Here is a 27,986-nt window from a genome sequence, read left to right as displayed (position 1 = left end):
GGAACCACAAAGGTAAAAAAAAACCATAATGGGAGTTATGTACAGGCCTCCGAACAGTAGTCAGGATGTGGGGCACAAGATACACCAGGAGATAGAAAAGGTGTGTAAGAAAGGCAAGGTTACAGTGATCATGGGGGATTTCAATATGCAGGTAGACTGGGAAAATCAGGTTGGTAGTGGATCCCAAGAGAAGGAATTTGTGGAATGTCTACGAGATGGCTTTTTGGAGCAGCTTGTGGTGGAGCCCACTAGGGAACAGGCAATTCTAGATTTAGTGATATGTAATGAGGCAGATTTGATAAGGGAGCTTAAGGTGAAGGAACCCTTAGGAGGAAGTGACTATAATATGATAGAATTTACCCTGCAATTTGAGAGGTAAAAGTTGGAATCAGATGCAACGGTATTACAGTTGAATAAAGGCAACTACAGAGGCATGAGGGAGGAGCTGGCCAGAATTGACTGGGAGATGACCCTAGCAGGAAAGACAGTGGAACAGCAGTGGCAGGAGTTTCTGGGAGTAATTTGGGAGACATAGCAAAAATTCATCCTTAGGAAGAAGAAGCATACTAAAGGGAGGACGAGGCAACCATGGCTGACAAGGGAAGTCAGGGACAGCATAAAAGCTAAAGAGAAAGCATACAATGCGGCGAAGAGCAGTGGGAAACCAGGAGATTGGGAAGCCTACAAAGACCAACAGAGGACAACTAAAAAAGAAATAAGGAGGGAGAAGATTAAATTTGAGGGTAAACTAGCCAGTAATATAAAAGAAGATTGCAAGAGTTTTTTTTTAGATATATAAAGGGTAAGAGAGAGGCAAAAGTGGACACTGGGCCGCTGAAAAATGACGCTGGCTGGAAAAGTAGTAATGGGGAACAAAGAAATGGCGGAGCAACTGAATAGGTACTTTGTGTCAGGCTTCACAGTGGAAGACACAAGTGACATCCCCAAAGTTCAAGAGAGTCGGGGGGCAAAGCTGAGTATAGTGGCTATTACCAAGGAGAAGGTGCTAGGAAAACTGAAAGGTCTGAAGGTGGATAAATCATCTGGACCAGATGGATTACACCCCAGAGTTCTGAAGGAGATAGCTGAAGAAATAGTGGAGGCGTTAGTGGTGATCTTTCAGGAATCTCTGGAGTCAGGGAGGTCCCAGAGAACTGGAAATTGCTAATGTAACACCCTGTTTAAGAAGGGATTGAGGCAAAAGACGGGAAATTACAGGCCGATTAGCCTGACCTTGGTCATTGGTAAGTTTGTAGAGTCCATTATTAAGGATGAGATTTCAGAATGCTTGGAAGTGCATGGTAAAATAGGGCAAAGTCAGCATGGTTTCATCAAGGGGAGGTCATGCCTGACAAATCTGTTAGAATTCTTTGAGGAGGTAACGAGTAGGTTAGACAAAGGAGAGCCAATGGATGTTATCTGCTTGGACTTCCAGAAGGCCTTTGACAAGGTGCCGCACAGGAGGCTGCTCAGTAAGATAAGAGCCCATCGTGTTAGAGGCAAGGTACTAGCATGGGTAGAAGATTGGCTGTCTGGCAGGAGGCAGAGAGTAGGGATAAAGGGGTCCTTCTCAGGATGGCGGCCGGTGACTAGTGGAGTTCCGCAGGGGTCAATGTTGGGACCAAAACTTTTCATTTTATACATTAATGATCTAGATGAAGGAACTGTGGACATCCTGGCTAAGTTTGCAGATGATACAAAGATAGGTGGAGGGACAGGTAATATTGAGGAGGCGGGGAGGCTGCAGAAGGATTTGGACAGATTAGGAGAATGGGTAAAGAAGTGGCAGATGGAATACAACGTGGGGAAGTGTGAGGTCATGCACTTTGGTAGGAAGAATAGAGGCATAGACTATTTTCTAAGTGGGGAGGGAATTCAGAAATCTGGAGTGCAAAGGGACTTGGGAGTCCTAGTCCAGGATTCTCTTAAAGTTAACTTGCAGGTTGAGTCGGTAGTTAGGAAGGCAAATGCAATGTTGGCATTTATTTCGAGAGGACTATAATATGAAAGCAGGGATGTGCTGCTGAGCCTTTATAAGGCTCTGGTCAGACTACATTTAGAAAATTGTGTGCAATTTTGGGCCCCGTATCTCAGTTAAGTTGTGCTGGCCCTGGAGAGGGTCCAGAGGAGGTTCTCAAAAACGATCCCAGGAATGAAAGGCTTAACATGTGAGGAACACTTGAGGACTCCGGGTCTATACTCGATGGAGTTTACAAGGATGAGGGGGGATCTGATTGAAACTTACAGAATACTGAAAGGCCTGGATAGAGTGGATGTGGGGAAGATGTTTCCATTAGTAGGAGAGACTAGGACCCGAGAACACTGCCTCAGAATAAAGGGAAGGCCTTTTAGAACAGAGATGAGGAGAAACATCTTTAGCCAAAGAGCGGTGAATCTATGGAATTCATTGCCACAGAAGGCTGTGGAGCCAGGTCATTGAGTGTATTTAAGACCAAGATAGATAGGTTCTTGATTGGTAAGGGGATCAAAGGTTTTGGGGAGAATGGGGTTGAGAAAATTATCAGCCATGATTGAATGGCGGAGCAGACTCGATGGGCCGAATGGCCTAATTTCTGCTCCTATGTCTTATGGTCTTATGATTGGGCCTAGAACACCACTGGAGGAGCTCCTGCAGCGGTGAACTGGGACTGAGATGATTGACCTCCAACAAGCATAACCATCTTCCTTTGTGCTAAGTATGACTCCAGGCTGTTGAGAGTTTTCCCTCTGAATCCCATTGACTTCAGTTTTGCTATGGCTCTTTGATGCCATACTCCCTTAACATGCTGTAATTCTCAGGTTGGATTTGTCCTGTTTTGTGTGTACAGGACATACCTAGACAATTTTCCACATTGCTGGGTAGATGCCAGTGTTGTAGCTGGTACTTAAACAGGATGGCTGGGGGTGTGGCAAATTCTCGAGCACAAGTCTTCAGTACTATTCCCAGAATAGGCCCATAGCCTTTGTAGTACCCAATGCCTTCATTTGTTTCTTGATATCATGTGGAGTGAATCGAATTGGCTGAAGACTGGCATCTGTGTAGCTGGGGACTTCTGGAGGAGGCCAAGATGGATCATCCACTCGGCACTTCTTGCTGAAGATTGTTGCGAATGCTTCAGCCTTATCTTTTGCACTGATGTACTGGGCTCGCCCATCATTGAGGATGGGGATATTTGTGCAGCCTCCTCCTCCGGCGAATTGTTTAATTATTCACCACCATTCATGACTGGATGTGGCAGGACTGCAGAGCTTAGATCTTATCCATTGGTTGTGGAATTGATTAGCTTGGTCTATCACTTGCTGCTAATGCAGTTTGGCATGCAAGTAGTCCTGTGTTGTAGCTTCACCAGGGTTGACGCCTGATTTTTAGGTCTGCCTGGTGCTGCTCCTGGCATGCCCCCCTGCATTCTTCATTGAACCAGCATGGTGGTAATGTAGAGTGGGGAATATGCTGGGCTATGAGGTTACAGATTGTGGTTGGGTACAATTCTGTTGCTGGTGATGGCCCACAGTGCCTCATAGTTGACCAGTCTTTAGTTGCCAGATCGGTTTGAAATCTTTCCTAGTTAGCACAGTGGCAGTGCCAAACAACATGATGGAGGGTATCCTCAACGTGAAGACGGGACCTTGTCTCCACAAGGACTCTGCAGTGGTCACTCCTACCGATACTGTTATGAGCAGATGCATCTGCAGGAGGCAGGTTAGTGAGGATGAGATTAAGTGTAAGCCATCCTTAGTGATGGGCATTGAAGTCCTCCACCCTGAGTACATTCTAAGCTCTGGACAGATGCATTTGCAGCAGGCAGATTGGTAGTACTGAATAATACTGAAGATTTGTGTTCCAGAACTAGCTGTGCCCCTAGGCAAGCTGTTCCAGCACAACTTCAACACTGGCATCTCCCTGGCAATGTGAAAAATTGCCCAGGAATATCCTGTCCACGAAAAGCAAGACAAATCCAACCTGGCCAATTAACACCTCATCATCTGCTTTCGATTAGCAGCAAAGTGACGGAAAGTGTCGTCAACAATGCTATCAAGCGGCACCTACGCAGTAATAACCTATCTACTGACACTCAGTTTGGGTTCTGCCACGGCCACTCAGCCCCTAACCTCATTACAGCCTTGGCCCAAACATGGACAAGAGAACTGAACTCCTGAGGTGAGGTGAGCTAAGAGTGACTGCCCTTGACATTAAGGTAGCATTTGACCGAGTATGGCATCAAGGATCCCTAGCAAAACTGGATTCATTAGGAATCATGGAGAAAACTGTCCAATGTTTGGAGTCGTACTTGGCACAACGGAAGATGGTTGTGGTTGTTGGAGGTCAATCATCTCAGTTCCAGGACATCACTGCAGGAGTTCCTTAGGGTAGTGTCCTCAGTCCAACCACCTTCAGCTGCTTCAGCAATGACCTTCCTTCCATCATAAGATCAGTAATTGGGATGTTCACCAATGATTGCACAATGTTCAACATCATTCATGACTCATCAGATGCTGAAGCAATCCATGTTCAACAGCAGCAAAACCTGGACAAACCCAACCAAGCTTGGCCTGACAAGTGGCAAGTAATGTTCATGCCACACAAGTACCAGACAAAGTCCATCTCCAACAAGAGAGGATCTAACCATCACCCCTTGACATTCAATGGCATTACCATCACGGAATCTCCCACTATCAACATCCTGCGAGGGGTTACCATTAACCATAAACTGAACTGGACTAGCCATATAAATACTGTGGCTACAAGAGCAGGTCAGAGGCTAGGAGAAATAGACTAATATCATTTGATGGATAAAGGTAACCTGTCAAGCTCTGCTGAGAGCCTAGATTTCAGAGAACCTAACTGACTGAAGGGATTCAAAGCTCAGATCAAAATCTGATTTCAGAATATCTGAATTGCACTAAAGACAATATGTGTGACAATTGTTCTTCACAAAGGGTTGCAACTAAGGACATGTCAGATCATTTATACACAAGTCTCTCAAGCTTCCTCACACCAATTACAAGCTATGTTATTTTCCAATGGCTTCACTATAATTAAGGTTAATTCTTACATTTGCGAAAGAAAATAACTCTCTGCAATTCAGATGCAGTTTAATCCAGGGGTCCTGCTGGAACTTTACTCAAATTTCACCAGTCTGGAATGAGGCTTCTTTTGGACCATGGGTGTGGCTGAATAAATTTCAAGTCTAATCACAAAGCCTGGCAATGATAAGGCTTTCACTGGGAACGCTTCTGAAAATGGACATTGCACAGCAGGGCACAAATTCACAGACAACCAGATCAGACAGGCTTTGACTATGGCTTGGGACTGCACTACAACAAAATCCAGTTTTTTTCTTTATTTTACAACACGTGATGCTGCGTCCGGCACAATTGAGGAAGGTTTGATTTATTCAAGAGAAAACATAACTGGCCACATTTCCATTTAGTAAAGATGGACCCTTTAGTTAGTGAAGCAGAAAAATCACCTGCCAGAGAAGCTCAGATTTAGCACTTTCTGAAAATGTATCAATTACCCTGAAATACATGTTGGTGGATGAATGGCGGGGGTGGGGGCAGAGTGTGACATATGCTGTGGCATTAAGACATAGAGGCTAAGAGGATTCTAAAGTTGGGAACATGATTGATAAAGTTATTGTTTCTGGCTTAGGTTTCCTGCTTTTGAAAACTGTCCAATGACCCCTGATGTGGCTGACTGGTCAGGCCATGTATGGGCTTAGTTGTGAGGCTCTCATTGACTGCATCTCTAACCCCCTCTCTCTCCCCTCCTTTAACTTGCTCCTTAAAGGCTACTTCTTTGACAAAGCTTTTAGTCAACTGCCCCAATATCTTCTTTATGTGGCTCACTGTCACTTTATTTGAAAAGATTTCTTTGAAGCACCTTGAAATGTTTCACTATGTTAAAGGCGCCATATAAATGCAAGTGGCTGCTGCTGTTGTAATGTTTCTTTTTATTTTGCAGCTCAGTGGGTGGTGGGTAGGGATGCCATCTGGAACTGTTGAGGCTCCTCCTGCAGCCTCGCCGCATGGCCGGATGCAACTATGCGTGAACAGGAGGACTTGGCAAATCTGGCTGTAAGTTTTAAAGGAGACTGGCTGTATTTGCAATTTAAGAGCTTCTTGATGTGGTTCCCTGAAATGTTTAAACTGTGACAGCTTGGGCTGTGGTTGGAGGCCCTGCTGCTTTGAACACACCCAGTTCCTTTAATATTGTGAAGCTTTACTGGCTGGTTGGTCCTTTTAAGGCAATGTCAAAAGTGTCTTCCTTCCCATTAAGGGGTGAACAGCCCAGTGGTGATGTTAATGGACTAGTAATGCAGAGGCCTACTCGCTCCAGAAACATGAGTACAAATCACAGCAGCTGGAGAGATATAAATTCAATCAATTAAGAAATCTGGGATAAAATAATGATCATGAAGCTACCAGACTGGTATAAAAACCCCTCTACTTCACTGATGTCCTTCAGGGAGGAAATCTGCCTTCCCTATCAGGCCTGGCCTACATGTGACTCTAGATCTGCAGGTTAACTGCCACTCAGAAATGGTGTTGCTGCTCAAACTGTTCCCGGGAAAAAAAAACATACATAGATTGTAGCAGTTGAAGAAGGTGGCTCACTAGCACTTTCTCAAGGGTGATTACTGGTGAGCAATAAATTCTGGCCTTGTCTGAGACACTTTAGACCCTAAGAATGAATATATACATGAAAAAAAAAATCACACTCGGCCACAAACATCCTTATTTAGCCACCAAAATGATGTTCAATGAGGAAGAGCAAATCTAGGCCTTGGATTAAATAGTGGGTTAATTTTGTTTCAGAACAAGCCAAACCCATCAAACTTACAGCCATGATGAAATAATATCGCAATTATACTCCAAAGCTTAAATCATGATAAAATGACTTAGCTCAATTTGGCTCAACCCAGATCCCCATTTCCCTTTAGAAAAAGCTTGTTTCCAATATCTAAGCCTCAAAGGAACAGTGTCTGCTTCTGACCTGATGGATTTGACCCAATTCAGAGATATTTGAAGTTTTTTTTCTGGCCAAGATTCATGCAGATCTATTGTGCTCATGCAATATGCTTCTCCAGAGAATCTGGTGGCTGCTCATCCTATATTTGGAGAATGTAGTCACCTTCAGAATGTAACAATGCAGCCATCAGTAGACTCAGAGCCACTCACCACTTCAGGCATTTTTTACCGGGATGCTGCACTAGGTCGTAGTAAATGTCTTTTTTGGCCAAAACGATTTGGCGTCCTGAACAGGATAGTTTAAACAATGACGTCAGCAGCTCTAAAATCATCTTAGAAGCTGATACTTTTGATGTCACCCTCCCCATTACCACTGCCTTTAAAATCAGGGTTGGGAATGTCTATTACTCACATTTCCACGATGTTTTCTGGAAGGTTGACTGGGATTTCGGTCAGCCCTTTCCCTCGACAATCCACAATATTGTTGCTGCACACACACGCTGGCGGGCATGATGTAGCATGGGCACTACAGGACTGAGACTCGGAGGACTGAGGACCTGGGAGGGCACAAGAGTACACTTACTCAGAACAGCAAAACAGGCACATACAACAGGCAACGCTGATGGAGCAACCAAGAAGTGTTCCAACCTGCAAATGAGAACCTTTTCTAAAGGAAATAATTCCTATGGGAGTTGCTTACAAGCAACACAAAGCTTCTGTTACAGTGCCAATATAAGGATTCTTGTTTCATATTTTAGCCAGGAATGACCAACAAAATTTGAACCTAACTAACTTTAATTGAGCCAATTTGCATTATTTGTGTATCAACAAATTCTCAATTTGCATCATTTTTTGTTTATATAAATGTGTCCTTTTTCATTTAATAAAGATTTGCATGTGAAGGTTGCCATTTTCAGAAGGTACCTTCTGAATCGAAAGATTTCTATTCTGTGAATCTGCTGTTTGTGGCTGGAAGGAGCCAGAGCCATTAAAGCAGTGGCACCTTGATACTGGTGGTGACAGAGTGGTATACAGTGAGGACAGAGTTGCCCTGGGAGTACTCAACATCAGCTCCAGACTCTATGAAGTCTCTTATCAGGTCAAACATGGGCCGGAAACCTCCTGCTGATTACCACCTACCATCCCCACCCCCTCATTTGATGAATCGGAGCCTGTCCATGTTGAAAGGCACTGGGAAGAAGCACCGAGGTTGGCAAGGGCACAGAATGTACTCTGGGTGGGGAACTTCAATGACCATAACTGAGAGTGGCTCAGCAGCACCACTACTGACAGAGCTGGCTAAGTCCTAAAGGACATGGCTGCTAAACTGGAGCTGCAGCAGATGGTAAGGGAACCAACAAGGAAAAACCTACTGACTTTGTCCTCACAAATTTACCTGCCGCTAATGCATCAGTCCATGACATTATTGGTAGGAGTGATCACTGCACAGTTCTTGTGAAGACCAAGTATTGTGTGGCACTATCACTACTCTAAATGGACTAGAGTCAGAACAGATCTAGCAGCTCAAAATTGGGTATCCATTAAGTGTTGTGGGCAGTTCATAGCAGCTGAATTGTCCTCAACCACAAGCTGTAACCTTATGGCCTCACAGATCTCTCACTCTGCCATTACTATCAAGCCAGGGGATCAACCCAGGTTCAATGAAAAGTGCAGGAGGGCATGCCAGAAGCAGCAGCAGGCTAAAAATGAGGTGTCAATCTGGTGAAGCTACAACACAGAATTATTTGCATGCCAAAAGACAGAAGCAGCACGTGATCGACAGAGCTAAGTGTTCCCACAAACAATGGATCAGATCAAAGCTCTGCAGCCCTGCCATATCCAGTCATGAATGGTGATGGTAGTTAAACAATTTACCAGGAGGAGGAGGCAGCTCCACAAATATTCCCATCTTCAATGATTGAGGAGTCCAGCACATCAGTGCAAGAAAACAAGGCTGAAGTATTTGTAACCATCTTCAGTGCTAAGTGGATATTCATCTCGGCCTCCTCCGGAGATGCCAGTCTTCAGCCAATTTGATTCACTCCAAGTGATATCAAGAAACAGCTGAAGGCACTAGATACTGAAAAGATTATGGGCCCTGACAATATTCCAGCAATAGTACTGAAGACTTGTGCTCCAGAATAGCCTCACCCCCCTAGCCAAGCTGTTCCAGTACAGCCACAATACTGGCAGCTACCAACAATGTGGAAATTGATGATTAATGTCCTGTCCAGAAAAAGCAGGGCAAATCCAACACGGCCAATTACCGGCCCATCAGCCTACACTCAATCATCAGCAAAGTAACGGAAGGTGTCATTGACAGTGCCATCAAGTGTCACTTATACAGCTAAAAACCTGCTGCTCAATCTGGGTTCTGCCAGAGCCACTCAACTCCTGACTGTTAAATTTCTGACTGCCAGTTGGTGAAGGAGGACACCAGAAGTCAATCTTTACTCAGTTTTATATATATTCACAAAGTGAAACATTACATATGTATAGCTCCTAATTCTACAATCCAAAAACCAGCGGCAATAAGTGTCTCTTCATATGTGCACACATAATATTCAATGAGTGGCCCCCACCTGTATACACTTAACCTTTATTTATACAATTAACACTGACCTCATTACAACCTTGGGCCAAACATGGACAAAAGAGCTGAACTTATGAGTTGAAGTGAGAGTGGCTCCCTCTTGACATGGCAGCATTTGATCGAGTGTGGCATCAATGATTCCTGGCAAAATTGAAGTCAATGGGAAATGGGGGAAAACTCTCCACGGCTTGGAGTCATACCTAGCACAAAGGATGATGGCTGTGGTTAATGATGCCAATCATCTCAGTCCTAGGCACCACTGCAGGAATATCTCAAGGTAGTGTCCTAGGCTCAGCCATCTTCAGTTGTTTCATTAATGGGCATTTTCACTGATGATTGCACAATGTTCATTACCATTCGCAACTCCTCAGATACTGAAACAGTCTGTGACCTGAGCTAATCCTGCTCCTAATTCATATTTTCGTATGTATGTATATTTGCAAAAGGTCCTGGGCAACTTTCAGGCTTGGGCTTATAAGTGGCAAGTGACATTCATGTCACACTAAGTGCCACAGAATGACCAACTCCAACAAGAGAGAATCGAACCATCTTTCCTTGACATTCAATGGTATTACCATCGCTGTATTATCCTGCTATCAACATCCTGGCGGTTAGCATTGACCAGGACTAACCATGTAAATATTATGGCTGCAAAAGCAGGTCAGAGGCTGGGAATACAGCAGTGAGTAACACACCTCTTGCCTCCCCAGAGCCTGTCTACCATCTACAATGCACAAGTCAGGAGTTTGATGGAATACTCTCAATTTGCTTGGATGAGTATGGCTCCAAGAACACTCCAGAAGCTTAACACCATCCAGGACAAAGCAGCCCGCTTGATTGGCACCATCCACCAATGTAGAAATTCACCCCCTCCACCACCGGAGCAGTGTGTACATTTGCAAGATGCACTGCAGAAACTCACCAAGGCTCCTTTGACAGCACCCTCCATACCCACAACTGCTACCATCTAGAAGGACAAAGGCAACAGATACATGGGAACACCACCACCTGCAGGTTCCCCTCCAAGCCACTCAGCATCCTGATTTAAAAATATATCACTGTTCCTTCACTGTCGCTGGGCCAAAATCTTGGAACTCCCTCCCTAACAGCACTGTGGGTGTTCCTGCACCAGATGGACTGCAGTGGTTTAAGAAGGCAGGTCCCCACCACCTTCTCAAGGGCAATGAGGGCTGGCTCACAAATGCTGGCCTTGCCAGCGCCACCCACATCCTGTGAAACAATAACTTAAAAAACGGGCCTGCAGCATCCTGAGGAACTATACAAGTTAATTGCAGCATACATAAGGAAAGGCGATGGGTGGCATTGTGTTATTGTTGCTGGACTAGTAATCCAGAGACTCAGGATAATGCTCTGGGGACCTGGGTTCAAATCCTGCTGCAGGGCAGATGGTAGAATTTGATTTCAATAAAAAATCTAATGATGACCATGAAACCATTGTTGATTGTTGTAAAAACCCATCTAGTTCACTTTAGGGAAGGAAATCTGCTGTCCTTACTTGGTCTGGCCTACATGTGATTCCAGACACACACCAATGTGGTTGATCCTTAAATGTTGATTCTAGGGAGCAACTAGGGATGGGTAATTAATGCTGGCCTGGCCAGCAACACCCACATCCCATGAATGAATAAAAAATCATGTGTGCATTCGATTAAAGACTAATTTTTTCTTTGAAAGGAAATTAAACATCAAGCCGATTACATCGCCCTTTAAACTTGTTCTTGGCTTTGTTTGTAACATGTCAGACAGAGATTTTCCCAGCCCTGTACAACAATTAACATGGTGGGCTGTAAGATTTCAGAGCTGTTGCTATGAAGTCAGTTTAAGGTGATAGGTGAAGACTTGCAATTATTACTTCATCCTTCAGTGGCACACAATGTTTTCACAGGGAGCGCCATGTTCCAATACACAATGGACGGCAACTGGTTCAGACAGCAAATCAGAAACAACTGCCACCACTGTCAGCTTGGGCCTCGTGTGACTCTCACCAGGTATCTGGTTCTCTCAGCTGTTGATCTCCAAGCACAAACTCCTACAGAAGTCTTGTTTCTGACTCTTTTTGCGCTGGTGTTTTGGCACCGAACCATTATTCAAACTGCAATGTGTGTTGGATAGTGCTTGACTTGTCTGCTTCCATCTAACACAAAACTAATCTCTATAGACTAGATTCTTTTATTGACAATAAAGCTTCCCTATAAAATCCTGACAACTGCATCTTTTATTGGCGTCTGTGAGGCTAGTTGCTGACTCAGTTGAAACATCTACATTCCTCCCCCCTCAGCTCCCCCACAATCTTAGTAACTCATTTTGAGGACTACACTTGCCAGCATTCTTGCACAAACTGGCTTCATCATCGTTTTCTAACTTTCCACTCGGATAACAACCCTTGCTTTCCCAATTTCACTTAAGCAGAAGCTTTAAGCATGTAAGGAAGGAATACACTGTAATGCTAATAGGATGAGATGATGTAAGGTGGGAGGAGGCTCATGTGGAAAATAAACCAGTTAGACATGTGGTCTGTTTCTGTATTGTAAAATTCTGTGTAATTCTATCTATAAAAGCTTTCATTGGAAATGTGGGTGCCTGTTGCCCATGATTAACTAATCGTTTAAAATTAATCAGCTGAAAATCATGCACAGCAGCAGCAGAATTTCTGTTCTGCATTTTCAGTGGGTGAAAAAACCAGCCAAAAAGTAGATGTCGAGTAAAGTTCATCCTGCTCTGTTCCATCAAGCACTCCCAGGTCAGAGGGTGAACTGAATGTTGAACAAGTTTCCCAGAAAAAGCATTCCTGGATCAATGATGGTACATTAATGCAGAATGAAGTTTCCTTCATCTTCACCCTGCCTTCGCCCCAAAAGCGACCTCTTATTCTACCAGTGTGACACTTCTGTTAAGAGCCATTCCTCTTATCTGATTAAATACCAGCTTTCTGCACAGCCAAACTTACATACACTGAGGAGACTACCAAACTAAATTTTTGTTAACAGCAGTTTGTTTATAAGCAATCAATACGACTTAAATTTCCAAATACATTCCAGGGTATGTAGTGTACACTCAGATTCTTCAGACAAGAGAATTCTCGAAAGGCAAATCAGCAACTTTGGCTCCATTTTAAGAATTCTGAGTATACAGTCTTATAAAAATATCCCATATAAAAATATTATAACTTGAAAATGGAAAGATTAATTTGGAAATGTATAACTATCAATACCTGTGGCCTCTTTCTACCTTTCCTGTGCAATTTCCATCCCATGTCTTTCAATCTTCAAACTCTGGTATCCCGTGCATTCCTAACAGTCCCCTCTGTTTTGTCTGGAATTCTCTCCCTAAACTTTTGTGCCCTTCTCTCATCCTTTGCAAATCCTCTAAAGACCCATCCGAGTTTACAGTTCGGTCTCCTATGCTCTCTCCTTTGGTTTAACGTTTCCATCCCTTGTTCGTAAAGTTGCTCTGGGACATTTGTATGTTACACACTCTATAGGATTGCAAGTTGTTAAAAAAAACCAATCAAAACAAAATTATCAGAAAGGCAAATAAAATAAGAGAGTCAAGTTTAATTATGTTTCTTCACAGCTGTTTTTGAAAATAAAAAGTAAGGGTGTTGTTTCTTTTTTGAGGCTGGGGAAAGTATCTTAAAATGAATGTTTCTCTTTGGCTTTCCTCCAGCTCCAACAAGACCCTATCAGCCCCAGGACTGGAGACACCAATGTATATTTTACAGAAGGTCATCGCAAACAAAAATGGACAAAATCAATTATAGTCTATGTAAGACCATCCTTTAACAATTTAACTAAGAACTAGGGCCAATCATAATAGGAGTACTTAGAAAAGTTGAAACTGCAGTTTTAAAAGAATGAAGCACATAAACTGCTCATTGCATTAGTACAACATTTCTTAAGTGCATTGTGAGCTCTCCATCTCTACAAGCACATTCCTTCTGAGTGACTTTTTTCTATGTCACTGAATGGAGAGGGATTGAAGGAAATAAGCACCAGCTTTCCTTCTCCATCTGTCACAGTGGCTACAAGTTTACAAATGCATGCCGTATAATTCTCTGGTGTTTTGTTGACATTTCATTAACTGAAGACATGACTCCCTACTGAAATGTTTGACTATGACTTGTCCTTTTCAGCATGTATCAATCTATCACCAACAGCTGTTCCATTGGGCTTTTGGGATTATTCTTTTGGGATTAACAAAGCCCCATAAAGTCACTGATGGATTATTCTTTTGTGCCCTTGACTTTTCCCTCTTTTTTTCATCCTGTATACTTCTTCCCTCTATACTGTTTTCTTTAGCTTGGGAAAGATATGACGACCTTGTGTTTGCATCCAGTTCAGATGTGGTTTCCACTCAACTCTCAGCAAATGTGAAACGGTACTAGATGATGGGCCTGATTTTTTAAAATATATATACATCAAAGTCTTATTGTCCATTAACACTAGATATGATACCCAACAGCACTATCAGAAACCAATGAAACTCATCACCATAGTTATCGAATAAACAATTTAAAAAATTTGTTTAAATACTATGACAATTGTGAAGAGGATCTAAGCCAATTGTTGAAGCCAAAACCAAGCCACAGACCTTTTCTTCACCAAGAGAGTTTATTGACTTGTTCAGTCTCATAGCTCTCCTCCTACATAACCCAGTGTCCCACATAAATGTTTCCTATTTATACGTGCCCAAAGACAATTAGTACCCATCACCTGTTTCTCTTAACCTTAATAATGTAATTGACATTAAAATAATCTTAATGTAATTAACAAGACACTAACAACAAGGAACAAGATAAAATTATGATCTAAGGTTATTAGTTCGATTATTAGCATAAATTTAGGTGGGGCCTACAAATTACTTCAGAGCTCACTCAACTAACCCTGGTAGTTTACTCATGAGCTTTGGCAAATTCAAAAGCAATGAGCAATTTCTGTGCATCATTAACACATTGAACTTTTGAATCCTTATTCTTCATGCATTCCTGCCCTCAAACCTCTCCACAACTGTTTCCTCATGTACAATAAACATGTATGATATAATCTGTGTTGGGATTCTTCTGATGTCCTGCCGTAACTTCTGATCAGTGAAAACTCTGGAGAAAAGACTTAACTGGCCACTTATGCCATTCCTGTGGACGCTTTACCGTCTTCCACTGAAATTACCGTCACTGTTATAATGTAAGCAACCATGGCAACCAATTTGCACAAGGCCCAACAAACTACAATAGATAAATTTTGGGGATGATGGTTGAGGGATAAATATTGGCCAGAACACCAGCATTCTCTTAATAGTGACAAAGGATTTTTTAAAAATGTCTACCTGAGAGAACTTATGGTTTAATGTCTCCTCTAATAGGCTATACTCCCTCAGTACTGCACTGAATTATCAGGGTAGATTGTGCACTCAAACCCCTGGAAGGGGGAGGGGCAGGTGAATCCACAGCCTCTGACTTCAAACCAGGTGTGCTACAAATGAACTAAAGCCAATGTCTAATAGACATGCTAAACTGACCTCAGTGCCTTGTGCTGGGGGTGGGGAAAAATCAGCTTCTGCCTCTTGATGAAAGTTGAAAAATGCAAGAGTGTGCATTTCATTTGGACATAGAATGAGTCTCAGCTGTGGTGCCTCCTTCACTCACAGTCATATGAAAAATGGATGCTTGAGCAAGATACCAATAGTTCCCCCAGGTATTGGAATAGATGAACTAAGGATGAACTCAGAATAGGAGGGAATCTCTTTCAGAATGTTATTTTCATCTATTAATCATTACATTTTGTTTCAGTAAATTGCACATTGATTTGTTGCCACTTTCTTCATAAAATGTTATATTTGGAAAACAAAGCTAGAATTGGATAGTTGGTATCACAGAGTGCTAATAGGGGCGGATTTGCTGGATCTGAATTAATGTGGCAAGTCACAATTTATTACAATTAAGCCAGTGTATCACTTAGACCAGTACTCAGCCTATCCACTTCTGGCTTTTTACATGTAAGGTTGAACAAAATTCTAATCAGGTTGAGCTACAAAGATTTTGAACTTGGTGGTGAGGTCAGGAAGATAAGGTAGAAAAAATAGTCTTGCAACTCACTGACCATAGTCAGATTCCAAGGTTTTCCTGTTTGTACTTTTGTCATGTTTCATGTAGAATATCCTAACGGAGGCATCTGAGGACTGGTTATAATCAGGCCCTCAGATTACAGAGTCATTCAAAGTCCCATTGTAGTATCTCTTGCATTTTCACTGGGGTGTGTTAATGTAAGGCATGAGGACTGATTAGAATAAGGTCCCTTGGCAATGTATCATCCATAGTCCCATTACCCTTGATGCTTCATGAATTTTATTTAATGCAAGCCAGTCATAGCCTATTTATGTTGTATTGTCCAGGGTAGATCTTAGTGTCTGAGATATTAGGTAGCTGGAGATAAACGAACTATAAAAAGAAAGTCATTGGATATGAGTCACCAACAAGCAGCAGTCCACTAGATCAGATCAAGACATTTCCAAATTGTTGGCATATGCTATCTCAAGATCCTGCAATTCATTGTGAAGGACCTACATCATTTCCATTTTGGACTCCGAGCTTCTTGCCTCTTTCTCTTCCCAAACACTGCTCCAAGCTGTCATTTTCCTTCTCTCCTTCCTTATCATCCGAATAACCATTTCCCTCCGGGACTTGTCCATACTGCTGCTCATGGAGGAACAGGCCTCTCTCTCCTCGAGCACTGTCCCTCAGTGTTACCACTAATGGAAGGGATTCTGCAACTCTGCATACTGTAAGCAAGAGTTCTGACAAAAGTTACCATTTGCAGTGTACAGAGATGCCAATTTCTTCACAAGGCTGGGAGGAGAAGTCAGGGCCACTATTTTCAATGGTAGTTGGTGTATACTTGCACGTATCTTCCTCTATGCACCTAACTCAAATTCCACTACCCTGACCTTTTCCTGTGCCCTTTTATAAACATCTATTCTTCAGTTAAACATTTTCAGTACAATATGGACCAGCTAAAAGATAACACTGATAGTTAGATAAAGATTAGAACCTCCCACCATTTATGTAGAACCTGTTCTGCTGGAAGTGCCATTTACATGGTAGCTGACCCTCATCCACCTCAACTTGCTGAGCAACAATTCACCCAAAGAAAATATAAATCGAAAAAGAATTCCACCATTGATTTCCATCCCTCCGTATATATCCCATATTAGTTACTACACCTGGGCTAAGTAGCAGCCAGCCATCCTGCTCCCAGACATCTGCAAACCTGGCTTTTGGTAGCCAAAGGATTCCCCTTCTTTATGAAGAAAAGGCATTTACACTACTGTACTGTAAGCAGCTCACACCTATCTCACACCTATATGGCACAAAAACAGGCCATTCAGCTCAACAAGTCCATGTGAGTATTTATGCTCCATTCGAGCCTCCTCCCATCTTTCTTCATCTAAATATCTCATCATAATCCTCTACCCCATGCTCCCTTAAATGCATCTATACTATTCATTTCAACCATTCCCCATGGTAGGAAGCTGTATATTTTCACCACTCTGAGTGAAGAAATTTCTTCTGAACTCTCTATTGGGTTTTTTGGTGAATATCTTAGATTGATGGCCTCTAGTTATGCTCTAGCCCACATGAGGAAACATTCTCACTTTCTCCTCCTCCTCCTTCACATACCATGCCCTAAGAGGGTGTTGGTGGCCATGAACTTACATTGGATCGGTCCATGGTTATGCTTGGCAAGTGGTTTACCATTGCCTTTTGCAGCATGGCTGACCAGGATACTCTCCCGCTCTTACCGCCTGCCATCATATGTATTGGAAGGACTTATGGGCTGAGAATCAACCTGAAATGGGACTTGAACCTGGAGCTCCTGGTCCAGAGGTAGGGATGCTACCCACTGCACCCCAAGATCTCATCCTCACTTTAACCACTCTATCAAAACCCCTTTAATCACCCCTCAGCCTCCTTTTTTTCTCACCTCACGACCTACCTTATTGATGCCAAACAATATACAGAGGAAATGATTTTAAAATGTTATCCTCACAAGGACTAAAAAGAACTGACTAAAATGAGGAACTCAAGTTCTGCAGTTCTGGTGTAACGCAGTGATGTGTTAATTATAATGGAACCAGGTTGCCCACCAGAAGATGCCCTGACTGATTGCATAAGTCAGAATCTTCGTGGCCAGCTGGTGCGCAGCACAAACTGTGCGAAATGTGATCCTCAGTCCGCAGGTTACCACAGAAACGAGTAAATAATGTAATGCCTCAGCTACACTTTATCTTGTTTACAGCAGGGAGACCAAAACCAGATGGAAAGAATACAAATGAATGGTCTCGCCAGGTTTACAGCTTAAATACCAGTTTTTAAAAAAAAAACGTAGGGCAGAAAACAGACTGTAATTTTTAAAAAATCCAATTACTTCCTCAATAATTGAAACAGGACAAATCCAACTTCATCCCAGGAATCTGTAATTATTTATCCTAATTAAAAGCACATTGCGGATATCCGAATCAGACATGGCTCCAGTGAATTAATTGCTTTTATAATACAAGTTTCACCAATTTCTATTTGTGACTGTTTATATATTTATATATATATATATTTATATATATATATATACACACACACAAACACACACATACATATAAACAGTGCTTCTATTTAATTACATTCTTTCTGTCATAAGATGATTAATATCATTGAAATTTTTGTGTATATCCCCTGTGATACATGAAAAAAATGTTTTTTTAAATAGTTGTTTTTCATAATTGCCATAAATTTGATCCTGGTGCTATTTTAGATTATGACATTCAATCATTTGGGTGGGAGTGCCACGAGGTCACATGCCTTCCTCTCTTGCTTTTAATGGCTATGAAACCTTGTGATCCATCTTTGTTGGTGGTTGGATTTGGGAGAGATCAGCACAACCTATTTTCCTAATAGCTGGATATTCCATTCACTAATTGGTTTCATCTTCAAAATCTAACAATTTTACTTTGCTGCTTTGAAACCAAAAGTATCACATCGGACCCAACAGTGTCACAGTAAATTCTATAGCTTCCAGTCCCAAACCACAGCAAAGCCCAACAACATCAAGTCCAAACCAACAGTATCACAGTGAAACTGTACAGTGTCTATTCAAACCCAGCGATTTCACAGTGAAACCATAAAGCGTCTATTCAAAACCAACAGCGTCACAGTGAAACTGTACAGTGTCTATTCAAAACCAACAGTAACACAAGGAAACTGTACAGTGTCTAGTTCAAACCAACAATATCACAGGAAAACTCCACAGCTAGCACCAGAGATTAACTATGAGAGCTGGTAGATTGTTATCCCCAAAATCCAGTTTAGGTGCTATGTATCACTTATCCCACTCTACACAAATGATTCTTATTCCCCTCAGCTCAACCAGGGATGGACAATTGATATTGCCTTTTCAGTGTTGTCTACACCTTAAAAGCAAAGAAAGTAGTTGACCTGTTCCCACTTTAAGCGCACAGGTTTGAGCATGGCTTAACCCTAAACTCTGCCCAGTATCTCCAGCCTCACCATTCTAAATCTTTTCATTTGCCCTTTCAGCCATCCTTATGACCACTTTATGTCACATTATCAATTTACTGGCCAACTGTGGTGCTTTTTTTTTAAACAAATCATTCTTAGGATCTGGGCATTGCCAGATGGCCAGCATTTATTACCCATCCCTGGTTACTCTTGAGAAGGTGGTAATAGTGCAGTCCACTCCTTTGTGGATAATTCCACAGGAAATGCAATACCAGAATTTTGACCAATGATGAAATGGCTGAACTTGTCCAAGTTGGGATAGTGTGTATCTTGGAGAGGAACTTTATGGCTGGCTTTGTGCTGCAGACCCATACAAATTAAGATTTGGATTGAGACTGTTCAAGCTCATTTCGCATAAGTCTGCGACAGCTAGCAGAGAACAGAGACTAACATGGAGCTGGATTCAAACCCAGATTCTAAAGGTGTCAAGATATATTTATCTTCTAAGAGAACAGCTGCAACAATGTTAGAGATTTCCTTTGGGTATATGATGGTGCAAGTAGGTCTGCACACTGACATTTAACCTCTGATCTGGGTTTGAATGAAGCCAAAACTGAAAATGTTACCCTCTGCTGGCCATAAGGGACCTCCAAGTTAAGTTTGGGTGATTACAGCCCAGATTCCATTGGAGACGACTGAAAAGCAACAAAACTACTCCTTATTTGGCACTAGAGAAGTTGATGCTGAGTCAACTTTTCAAGGGCAATTAGAGATGGGCAACAAATGCTGGCCTTGCCAGTGATGCTTACATGCCAAGAACAAATAAAAAGGTAAGGGCAACGCTTATGCAGTTAGGGACTATGGTGCATTGCTGGGGCAGAGCAGAGCAAACTTTACCTTGTATCTTTATAGTGTTGGCATTAGGTGTCTGAGAAAAGAAAGTCTGTGGAAAGCCTGAGCCTGTGGAATTCGCTACCACAGAAAGTAGTTGAGGCCAAAATATTGTATGTTTTCAAGAAGGAGTTAGATATAGCTCTTGGGGCGACAAGGATCAAAGGATATAGGGTGAAAGCTGGAGCAGGCTATTGAGTTGGATGATCAGCCATGGTCATATGGAATGGCAGAGCAGGCTCGAAGGGCCGGGCCTACTCCTGCTCCTATTTTCTATGTTTCTATGAAAATGATTAATTTTCCTGAGCAAAAGCCCCTGAACTTGAAAAGCACAACTGAAACTAAGAAAAATTTCCACAGAAATAAATTTTCTAAAATTAATCCGACTATCTGCGGGACAGCAGCTAATGTTGCTTTTGGGTAAAACATATTTTGTTAAAGTAAACGTCCAAAGCATGTTGTTCTATGGAATCCACAATGGAGTGAATGACGTTCACGTGTAAACATGTTAAATTAGTATTTAAAAAAAAGGAAAGGTTCTTAATGCTCGGAATAAGGTAAGATTTCTTACCGCTACAGACAAATTCCTTCTTTGGAACATCAGCAATGTAGAGGCCTCTCAGGTGAATGGGGCCTGTGCACTGGGCGTACTGTCCGATGGGACGTCGCTGGCGTAACCAGTCAGAGAGCCAGGCCAAGTGACAGTTGCAGATCAGGTTGTTGGAGTGAAGCCGCCTACAGAAAAGTGAGGAGACCAGGTAAGGAAAAGTTAACAAACCAAGTGCAGCCCTGTCCTTACACACATATACAAGACATTCTAGCTGGATAAATGGTGCAGGCGAACTCTAACCTTTTTATCTTTGAAGAATATTTTATATTAATGAGTTACATATTTGTTTTTAGTTGCACCTCCCACAAATCCAATCAAGTTAAGTAGACATTACTAGACCATGGTGCTGAATATTAAAGAATGTACAGAGCAACAAATTAGACCTTTCCCTTCATCCTGAACTGCGTGGAACAGGAAAATCCCCTCACTCATTACTCGAGGTGCAGCTGAATTTCACTGCTTTTGCATCGACATAAAATATCTAACAGAAAAATCCTCTGACAACCACAAAATCTTTTTCTTTTTCATTTTCTCTTGTCTTCTGAGTGTTAAACGTTCTACTCAAAATGTTCAACCTTTCAGACGTCTTTTACTGGATGGTGGGGGGCTGTGTTGGGGGAGGGATGGGGGAGGGGTGATGGTGGTGGTGGTGATGATAACGACTGAAGTCAAGTGGCTGTTGCCATGCCAACATATAAACAGACGCATTTCCTTTGTAAAAACTGCCATTTGTCACTTACCTCTGCAGTCGCTCTCATTCACGTAAATGGTATTCTCCTTTCCCCTCACTTATTTATGTTGCAGACATAACCGACACGCATTCAGGTCAAATATAATTCACATTTTTTGCAGATAGCTTACTGTAAATGCTAAGAAATTCAATAAGTTTACTACCCAGGGCTGCGCCTCAAAGAAAATAATTTTCTTTCTAAATAACCTGTTCAGAAAGCCAGCTGATTCAGATAGGTGCAAGACAATCCAAACTTCTGTGCATTCCCCTGTGACTGTGCTCCATTGTATTCCTTGCACATTTTTCTAAATGCTGGCTTATGGTTTACCCTGCCTGATCAGTCAGCCTGCCACTATGCTTCATGCTGGATCGCAGCCTATAAAGGATAAGGATTTTTCACAACTCTTCCACATGTTAACAAAAATCAAACAATTTCAATTTCCTTTGGCATATTTATTTTGATTAATGTGATTTGATTTTTTTTTGCCTATTTTGACCACATCAACCTCTATCCCAACATCTTCTCCTGAAGGTGTATTCTCTATGATGGATATACCTCACCCAAGGGAGGTGTTGTTTGACCAGTGGCAGGGAGGTGGGGAGCATCACTGGTAAGCCTGGTTCTGTCGCCCTACATCCGCACAAAAGCAATTTCCAGTAGTGCTAACTATACACCAATTAGGAACAAGAGTCCCCTGGGCTTATATCCTTCATCTCCCTAACAGAGGGCACTGAGGTCAATTGCAGTGATCTCACTATCAATCCAGCTGAAAGCAGCTGTTCAATGCTGATTTCCTTTTTGATAAAATGTTTGCAACAACACGACGTGCCCACCATCCATATTTTAAGTGGGCATTAATTGACCACCCAATTTGGTTTTGGTTGCCTATCTTAATATCCCCTTATGTGGTTGTGTCTCAAATGTTGTTTGCTAATCGCTACTGTGAAGCACCTTGGGGCAATTTACGAAGCACTATATAAATGTTTGTTGCTGTTGTCTCTATGGTTTGAAGTTGGAAGTCAGCTGCAGTTGCCCATTCTCTCTCTGCACATGTCCTAATGTGTCATCAGGCAGCCATGCCTCAGTGGGACAAGACTGGAGGAGAGGAAGAGGCATAGGCATGATGGTTTTCATCATGACAGCTATATTTTTATTCATTGTTGGTATTAGCTGAATCTGCTGATCACATCAATGTGCTTTTAAGCAGCTTTAACTCCAAGCTAAAATTGCAGCAAATAATTTGGCTATATTTATTAGAAGAATTTGCTGCAAATAGTAGCAAATGTAACAACTAGAAGAGATTCAAAGCTACATAGATGGAACTAAAAGGTGTATAAAGTCCAGAGTCAAATTATTGTGGACTTATAGGGCAGGATTTTCCTGTCAGCGAGCCGGGGGGGGTGGGGGGGCCTGCTCGCCGCTGTGTAAAATAATGCGCGGTGACGTCAGGCGGAACTCCCGATATCACCGCTCCCCATTTAAATTTTCCGGTAGGAGGGGGCGCAGCAAAATCAGCTGCCTGCCTACCGACCTGTCAATGGCCAATTGAGGCCATTGACAAGAGTCATTTAGCTAATTAATGGACCTGCCCGTCCAACCTTAAGGTTGGCTTTCAGGCCAGGAGCCACGGGCAGGATGAGGTTTCATGTAGGTTTTAAAAAGTTTTATTAAAGTTTTTGTAAAAATTATGGACATGTCCCAACTCATGTGACAGTGTCACATGAGGGGACATGTCAGGATTTTTTTTTCTCTATTTTTAATCTTTGTCACAGAACAGCTAATCTCCCTGAGGCTGCACTTGGCCTCAGGGAGATGAGTGCGCTCTTTCGTGCGCATGCGTGAAAGAACACACTTTCGATTTAGGGATTGCCTCTCCCGCCCGCACAGGGAGCGCATAGCACTTCCGTGTGGACTCGTGCTGGAAGGCCCGCCCACGTAAAATGGCTCCCCGCTCCCGATTCAGTGCGCTTGTGCGTGCCCGCCGTTCAACTTCGCCCCCGACGAGGGGGGGGGAAGCCCTGCCCATAGACGTTTACTAAACAGAAGGAGGCCATTCGGTCCATCGTGTCCACGCCAGTCAACAAAGATCTGAATACACCAATCGCATTTTCCAGTGCTTCTGTTCTTCCTGAACTTAAGGTAAAATCAGGAATCATCAATCCACTTTGCAAATGGTGCATTACAATGGTAGCACCATGTACACATAGTGGGAGGCTTCAGGCTGGGTGCTAAATGGGCGCAATATCAGCAGTGCACTCTAGAGCCTGGCCAACAAGTCACTTGGGAAACCCTCACCATTTTCAGACGCATACTTCATTTTCCCAATGAGTGGCTGGTGCCCCCAGCTGCTGTCTGGTGAGGAAAAGAATATTAGCCAGCAGGCGAGACCGGTTGCCAGAGGAGCTGATGCCAAGGTGACGTAAGAACGGGTGGGCAGCAAGCTGGAAGGGGCCTGGAGAAGCAGCCCTGCTCCTCTTGGCCATTCATAAATCTTAAAAAAAACAAATGCTTACCTTTTAGGAAAGGCATTCGTTATCCTTTAAAGGCCTTTCATTAGGCCTCTAAATGCCTGGAAAAATGGGTGACTGCCATTCGTGTACAAACTTCGCCCACATCCTGAAACTCACCACTGGGACCCCACAACAGAGGCAGGACCCAGATTTTCATATTTAAACAGAGGTGGGAATGGTGGATGACCTTCTAAAGGTCTGCCTGAACATTGATTCAGGAAAATGGATGCACAAGGTTCCCACCAGGTTTTCAACACCTAATTCCCATTCTTCAGGCAAGAAAAGGGCGACTAACAGTTGAAAGTTTCCATTATGTATGTATTAAATGGCTGTTTAGGAATGTTGGAATATCTTACAATAGTCCCAACATCTAACTTCCAAAAAACAGGGCATGCAATTGAACTTTTAAATACATCTCATTTCTCCTGAATGGGTTTCTTTAATGGATGCTTAAGTGCCAATCGGTCATCGTTTGGATGGCCAAAGGTTGGAGGCCTCATGGTGGCAGAATCAGAGGTCTGGGGTGTGGGAGGGATCGGAGGTTTCGGGGGCAGGGGTGGAGGTAGACTGGGGCCTAGTGATGGTGGAGGAGTTGGAGGGGGATCTGGTCTGGTGGTGACAAAGGAGAGCAGGGCCTGGTGTGTGTGAGGGAGGGATTGGAATTTGGTGGTGGAGGCAGGGAAGCCACTGGGGCCTGGTGGTGACAGATGGGAAGGGACTGAATCTGGTGACGGTTGGGGTCCCCCTGAGTGGTCATGGGGACTTGATGGCGGGTGGGTAATAATGGAAAGGAGGATTTAGGCTGGGTGATGGTGGGGGTACCAGTACGTGGTGGGTGGGGGGATTGTGGTTTAGAACAGGGTGAGGAGGGGGCGGTGGTGTGAAACAGGGTGTAAATCAAAAACCCAGCAGAATAAAGATAAACTTGACAAGGTGCATCACAGTGAAGTTTGTAGCCTATTTATCATATTTCAATTCCAAGCCACCTCCTTGGATTAGCTGATTGGTCACTCAGCCACTTTCTGGCCTCAGGTAAAACCGAGGAGGCAGATGTGGGTCAGGAAATAGATTTCTGAAATGTTAGCTTCCCCTCACCTGTCTCAAACCCACCCTTTTTTGGGTGAAAATTCAGTCCAATGTGTCTATAGGGTGCAGAGGGAGGATTACACTGATCAGCTGATCAGGAAAGAACCTCTCTGTAGATGTTATTACTGTAAACTCATTAAGTGTCTGAGCACACATTCACAGAAATCCTAAGGAAATATTAGATAACACCAAAACCAACACCACAGGCAGATGAATTACACACCAACAATGTCAATCAATCTACATAAATAAGAAATTACATTCATTTTGATTTTACAATCCTTAGTTAGCAAGCGGTATGATATTCCATTTTTACTGAGGGTAGCAATCGACAGTTTCTTTGTATGGGTGTTCTAGATTGCCACAAACTATTCTGAGGTTTGTCTTGCAGCATTGCTAACTTCTCCAATTCTCAAGGGAGTCCAACGCCTGAATTTTCGCTCCGGGTCAGGAGTGCAAAGTCCAGACAATTGCTGGCTCCGCAAACCCAACCTGGGAAAAAGCGTCCCGAAAGTTCAGATTTTCAGTCTGAGGGAGTGGGCGAAAATGGGCAACCCTGGAAAGAGGTTGGAGGCTGCCAGGTGTGGAGGTGGGCTGGGCAAAAGGCTAGCTTTAGTGCAACTGCATTTGGTCAAAGCTATGAAAATAAACAAAAAAACAAACAGCCCTCCAGCCCTCGCCTGTCATACTCCCTCACCCCTCCACACACTCCCCATACCCTATCCAGGCTAACCCATGCCACCTCATGCCCCCACCCAACCCCCATGGACCTTCCTACCTACAATGCCAATCTATACCTCTCTGCCCAAATCCATTGCTCCTCATACTCTCCATGCCAACCTATGCCCCACCACCCACCCCAATGACCCATCATACCCTCTATGCCAACCTATAGCCCACCACCCACCCCAATGGCCCATCATACCCTCTATGCTGACATATGTCCCTCCAGCCTCCCCATAATCCTTTATAACCCCTATGCCAATTAGTGCCAACTCATGCCCCCCCCCCAACCATCAGTCTTTTCCCTTACACCTACCATGCTAACTCATCCAGTATCCACCAAGAGAAGACCTCAGGACCCATGCTGCGATTAAATAAATTCTAAGTGTTAATTGATGAATTCTGTATTCCAAAAGAAAACTCTCATTGATAAAAACTTATTCACTTTATTTAAATTACTTTAATCCCTTATAAAAGCTAGCATTGGAATTTATAGTCCTAATTCAAAGAATTTATAACCACTTGGAGCTGTCAACTGACAGGAATCCCACCGTGATAATGAAAGGTCTGAAATCAGTCGTGCAGCATTAGTCCTGTAATGATGACCCTCAGGTTGGCTTATGTCAATAGAGTGAAATAGAAAGCACTGATTTTTTTTGACACTGAAAACTGCTTTTGTTAAATTTAATGGACAGGTTTAAATCCCTTGACAGCTAATTTGACAGTTCTCTTGACAGTTTCAGCGAGTTCGTACACTTTTTACACACATGCTAAGTTTAACAATCCCAAAGGGCACCTTACCGCTCCCACAGGACACATTAACTCTCCCAAAGGGCACCATACCTCTCCCAAGGGTGATCCAGGAGCAAATCCAAAAGGGTACCCTACCTCTCCAAATAACTCAGGCAGCTTTAGATCTTCTCCTGCCTGGTCTAAAGTGTACACCTCGTGTTTTGGACATCCCGCTAGCCAAAATCAGATCTGACTGAAGCAGCTGCACTCTAACATGTGCAGTAGCCTCTGTTTAAATTAAAACATGCCCCCATTGCTCCCCTGTGGGACCTCCAGATACAGGCCTTCGCTGCCATTTTTGCAAAAGCAGAGAGCCTCTCCTTCTGAAAATCCAGGCAAAAGTGTTAGTCTTCAGGCAGCGCAGAAGCACAGGCAAAGGAGTCATTCCTGACCTCAGTGCTTTCTCCACAGACCTATTCAGGTGTCATGTCTGGACTTCCTTGGAAAATTTGTATATCTTAGTAAAGCTAGTTTTGCCTCTGTGATAAAGGAATAGGACAGGACCTGGTGACTATAAGGTGTTTGCATAAATACAGTTTTGCCAGTTTTAGGACATAGGTTTTAAGAATTGGAATCAGGTTGGAGGAAAAAGAGATTGATATTTCAAGCCTGCAGTGCGAACTTTGACTAATATGAGTATTTTCTTGTGGAACACACTTTTTGTACACGTATTAATTGGATTAGTTTAAAACCACTAGCTGCGATTGGAGCAAATTATCGTTAGCAAAGGGAGAGAACAGGTCACAGAGCTAGACAGACAGCAAAGGAAATATAGTTTTATTGCCTCAACTCTCTAGATGGATAGAAACAGGGGGAGGGCAATTAACCCCTTGAACCTGTTCCGCCATTCAATGAGACCATGACCTCATTCTACATACCCACTTTTACCCCTTAGTATACCTTAGTTCCTTTGATCAACAAAACTCTATCAATCTCAGATTTAAAACAAACAATTGATCCAGCTTCAATTATCATTTGAGAAAGAGAGTACCATATCTCTACCATCCTTTGTATGTTGAAGTGTTTGCCAACGTCACTTCTGAAAGGTGTGGCACTAATGCTTAGGCTATATCCCCCATTCCTAGATTCCTAAACAGCAGAAATAACTTCTCTATTGGTTCTCCTTAATATATTGAAAGCTTCAGTTAAACCACCCCTTAATCTTTTAAACTCCAGGGAATACAAATCTATTTTGTGCAATCTTTCCCCATAATTTAATCTTAGAATCTAGGTCTCATCCATGTAAATCTACGCAGAGCTTCCTCCAAGGCCAATGCATGCTTCTGAAGATGTGGTACCCAAAACTGAAGACAACACTCCAGGGGTGGTCTAACCAGCATGACTCCTATCCTTTCATTTTCTGGTTCTCTCTGAAGGCCATTAGTTTTTTTGATTTTCTGCACCTGTTCATGACATTTTAATGATCTGTGTACTTGGACCTCCAAGTCTCGTTGGATCTCTGTTTCTGGGTTATCACCATTTGGATAGGACTCTGATATATCCTTCTGAAGTTCAGAGTAGATGACCCCGCACTTACCTAGACTGAAATCCA

General features: G+C 42.9%; 1 protein-coding gene across 2 annotated transcripts in view; it reads right to left on the bottom strand.

The window, feature by feature from the left end:
* Window positions 1-27,986, bottom strand: part of LOC121280945 (slit homolog 3 protein-like) — a 738,609-nt gene that overhangs the window by 350,384 nt on the left and 360,239 nt on the right. For both annotated transcript variants that reach the window (XM_041193415.1, XM_041193416.1), the window contains 2 exons: window positions 20,554-20,717; window positions 7,385-7,529 (listed from right to left, as the gene is read on the bottom strand). In XM_041193415.1, coding sequence (XP_041049349.1) covers window positions 7,385-7,529; window positions 20,554-20,717 — 309 coding nt within the window. The remainder of the gene's footprint in view (window positions 1-7,384; window positions 7,530-20,553; window positions 20,718-27,986) is intronic.

Source organism: Carcharodon carcharias, chromosome 8 (genome assembly GCF_017639515.1).
Source record: "Carcharodon carcharias isolate sCarCar2 chromosome 8, sCarCar2.pri, whole genome shotgun sequence".
NCBI lineage: Eukaryota > Metazoa > Chordata > Chondrichthyes > Lamniformes > Lamnidae > Carcharodon > Carcharodon carcharias.
The sequence above is the reverse complement of the archived record's forward strand: the minus strand, read 5'-3'. Positions and strand labels throughout refer to the sequence as shown.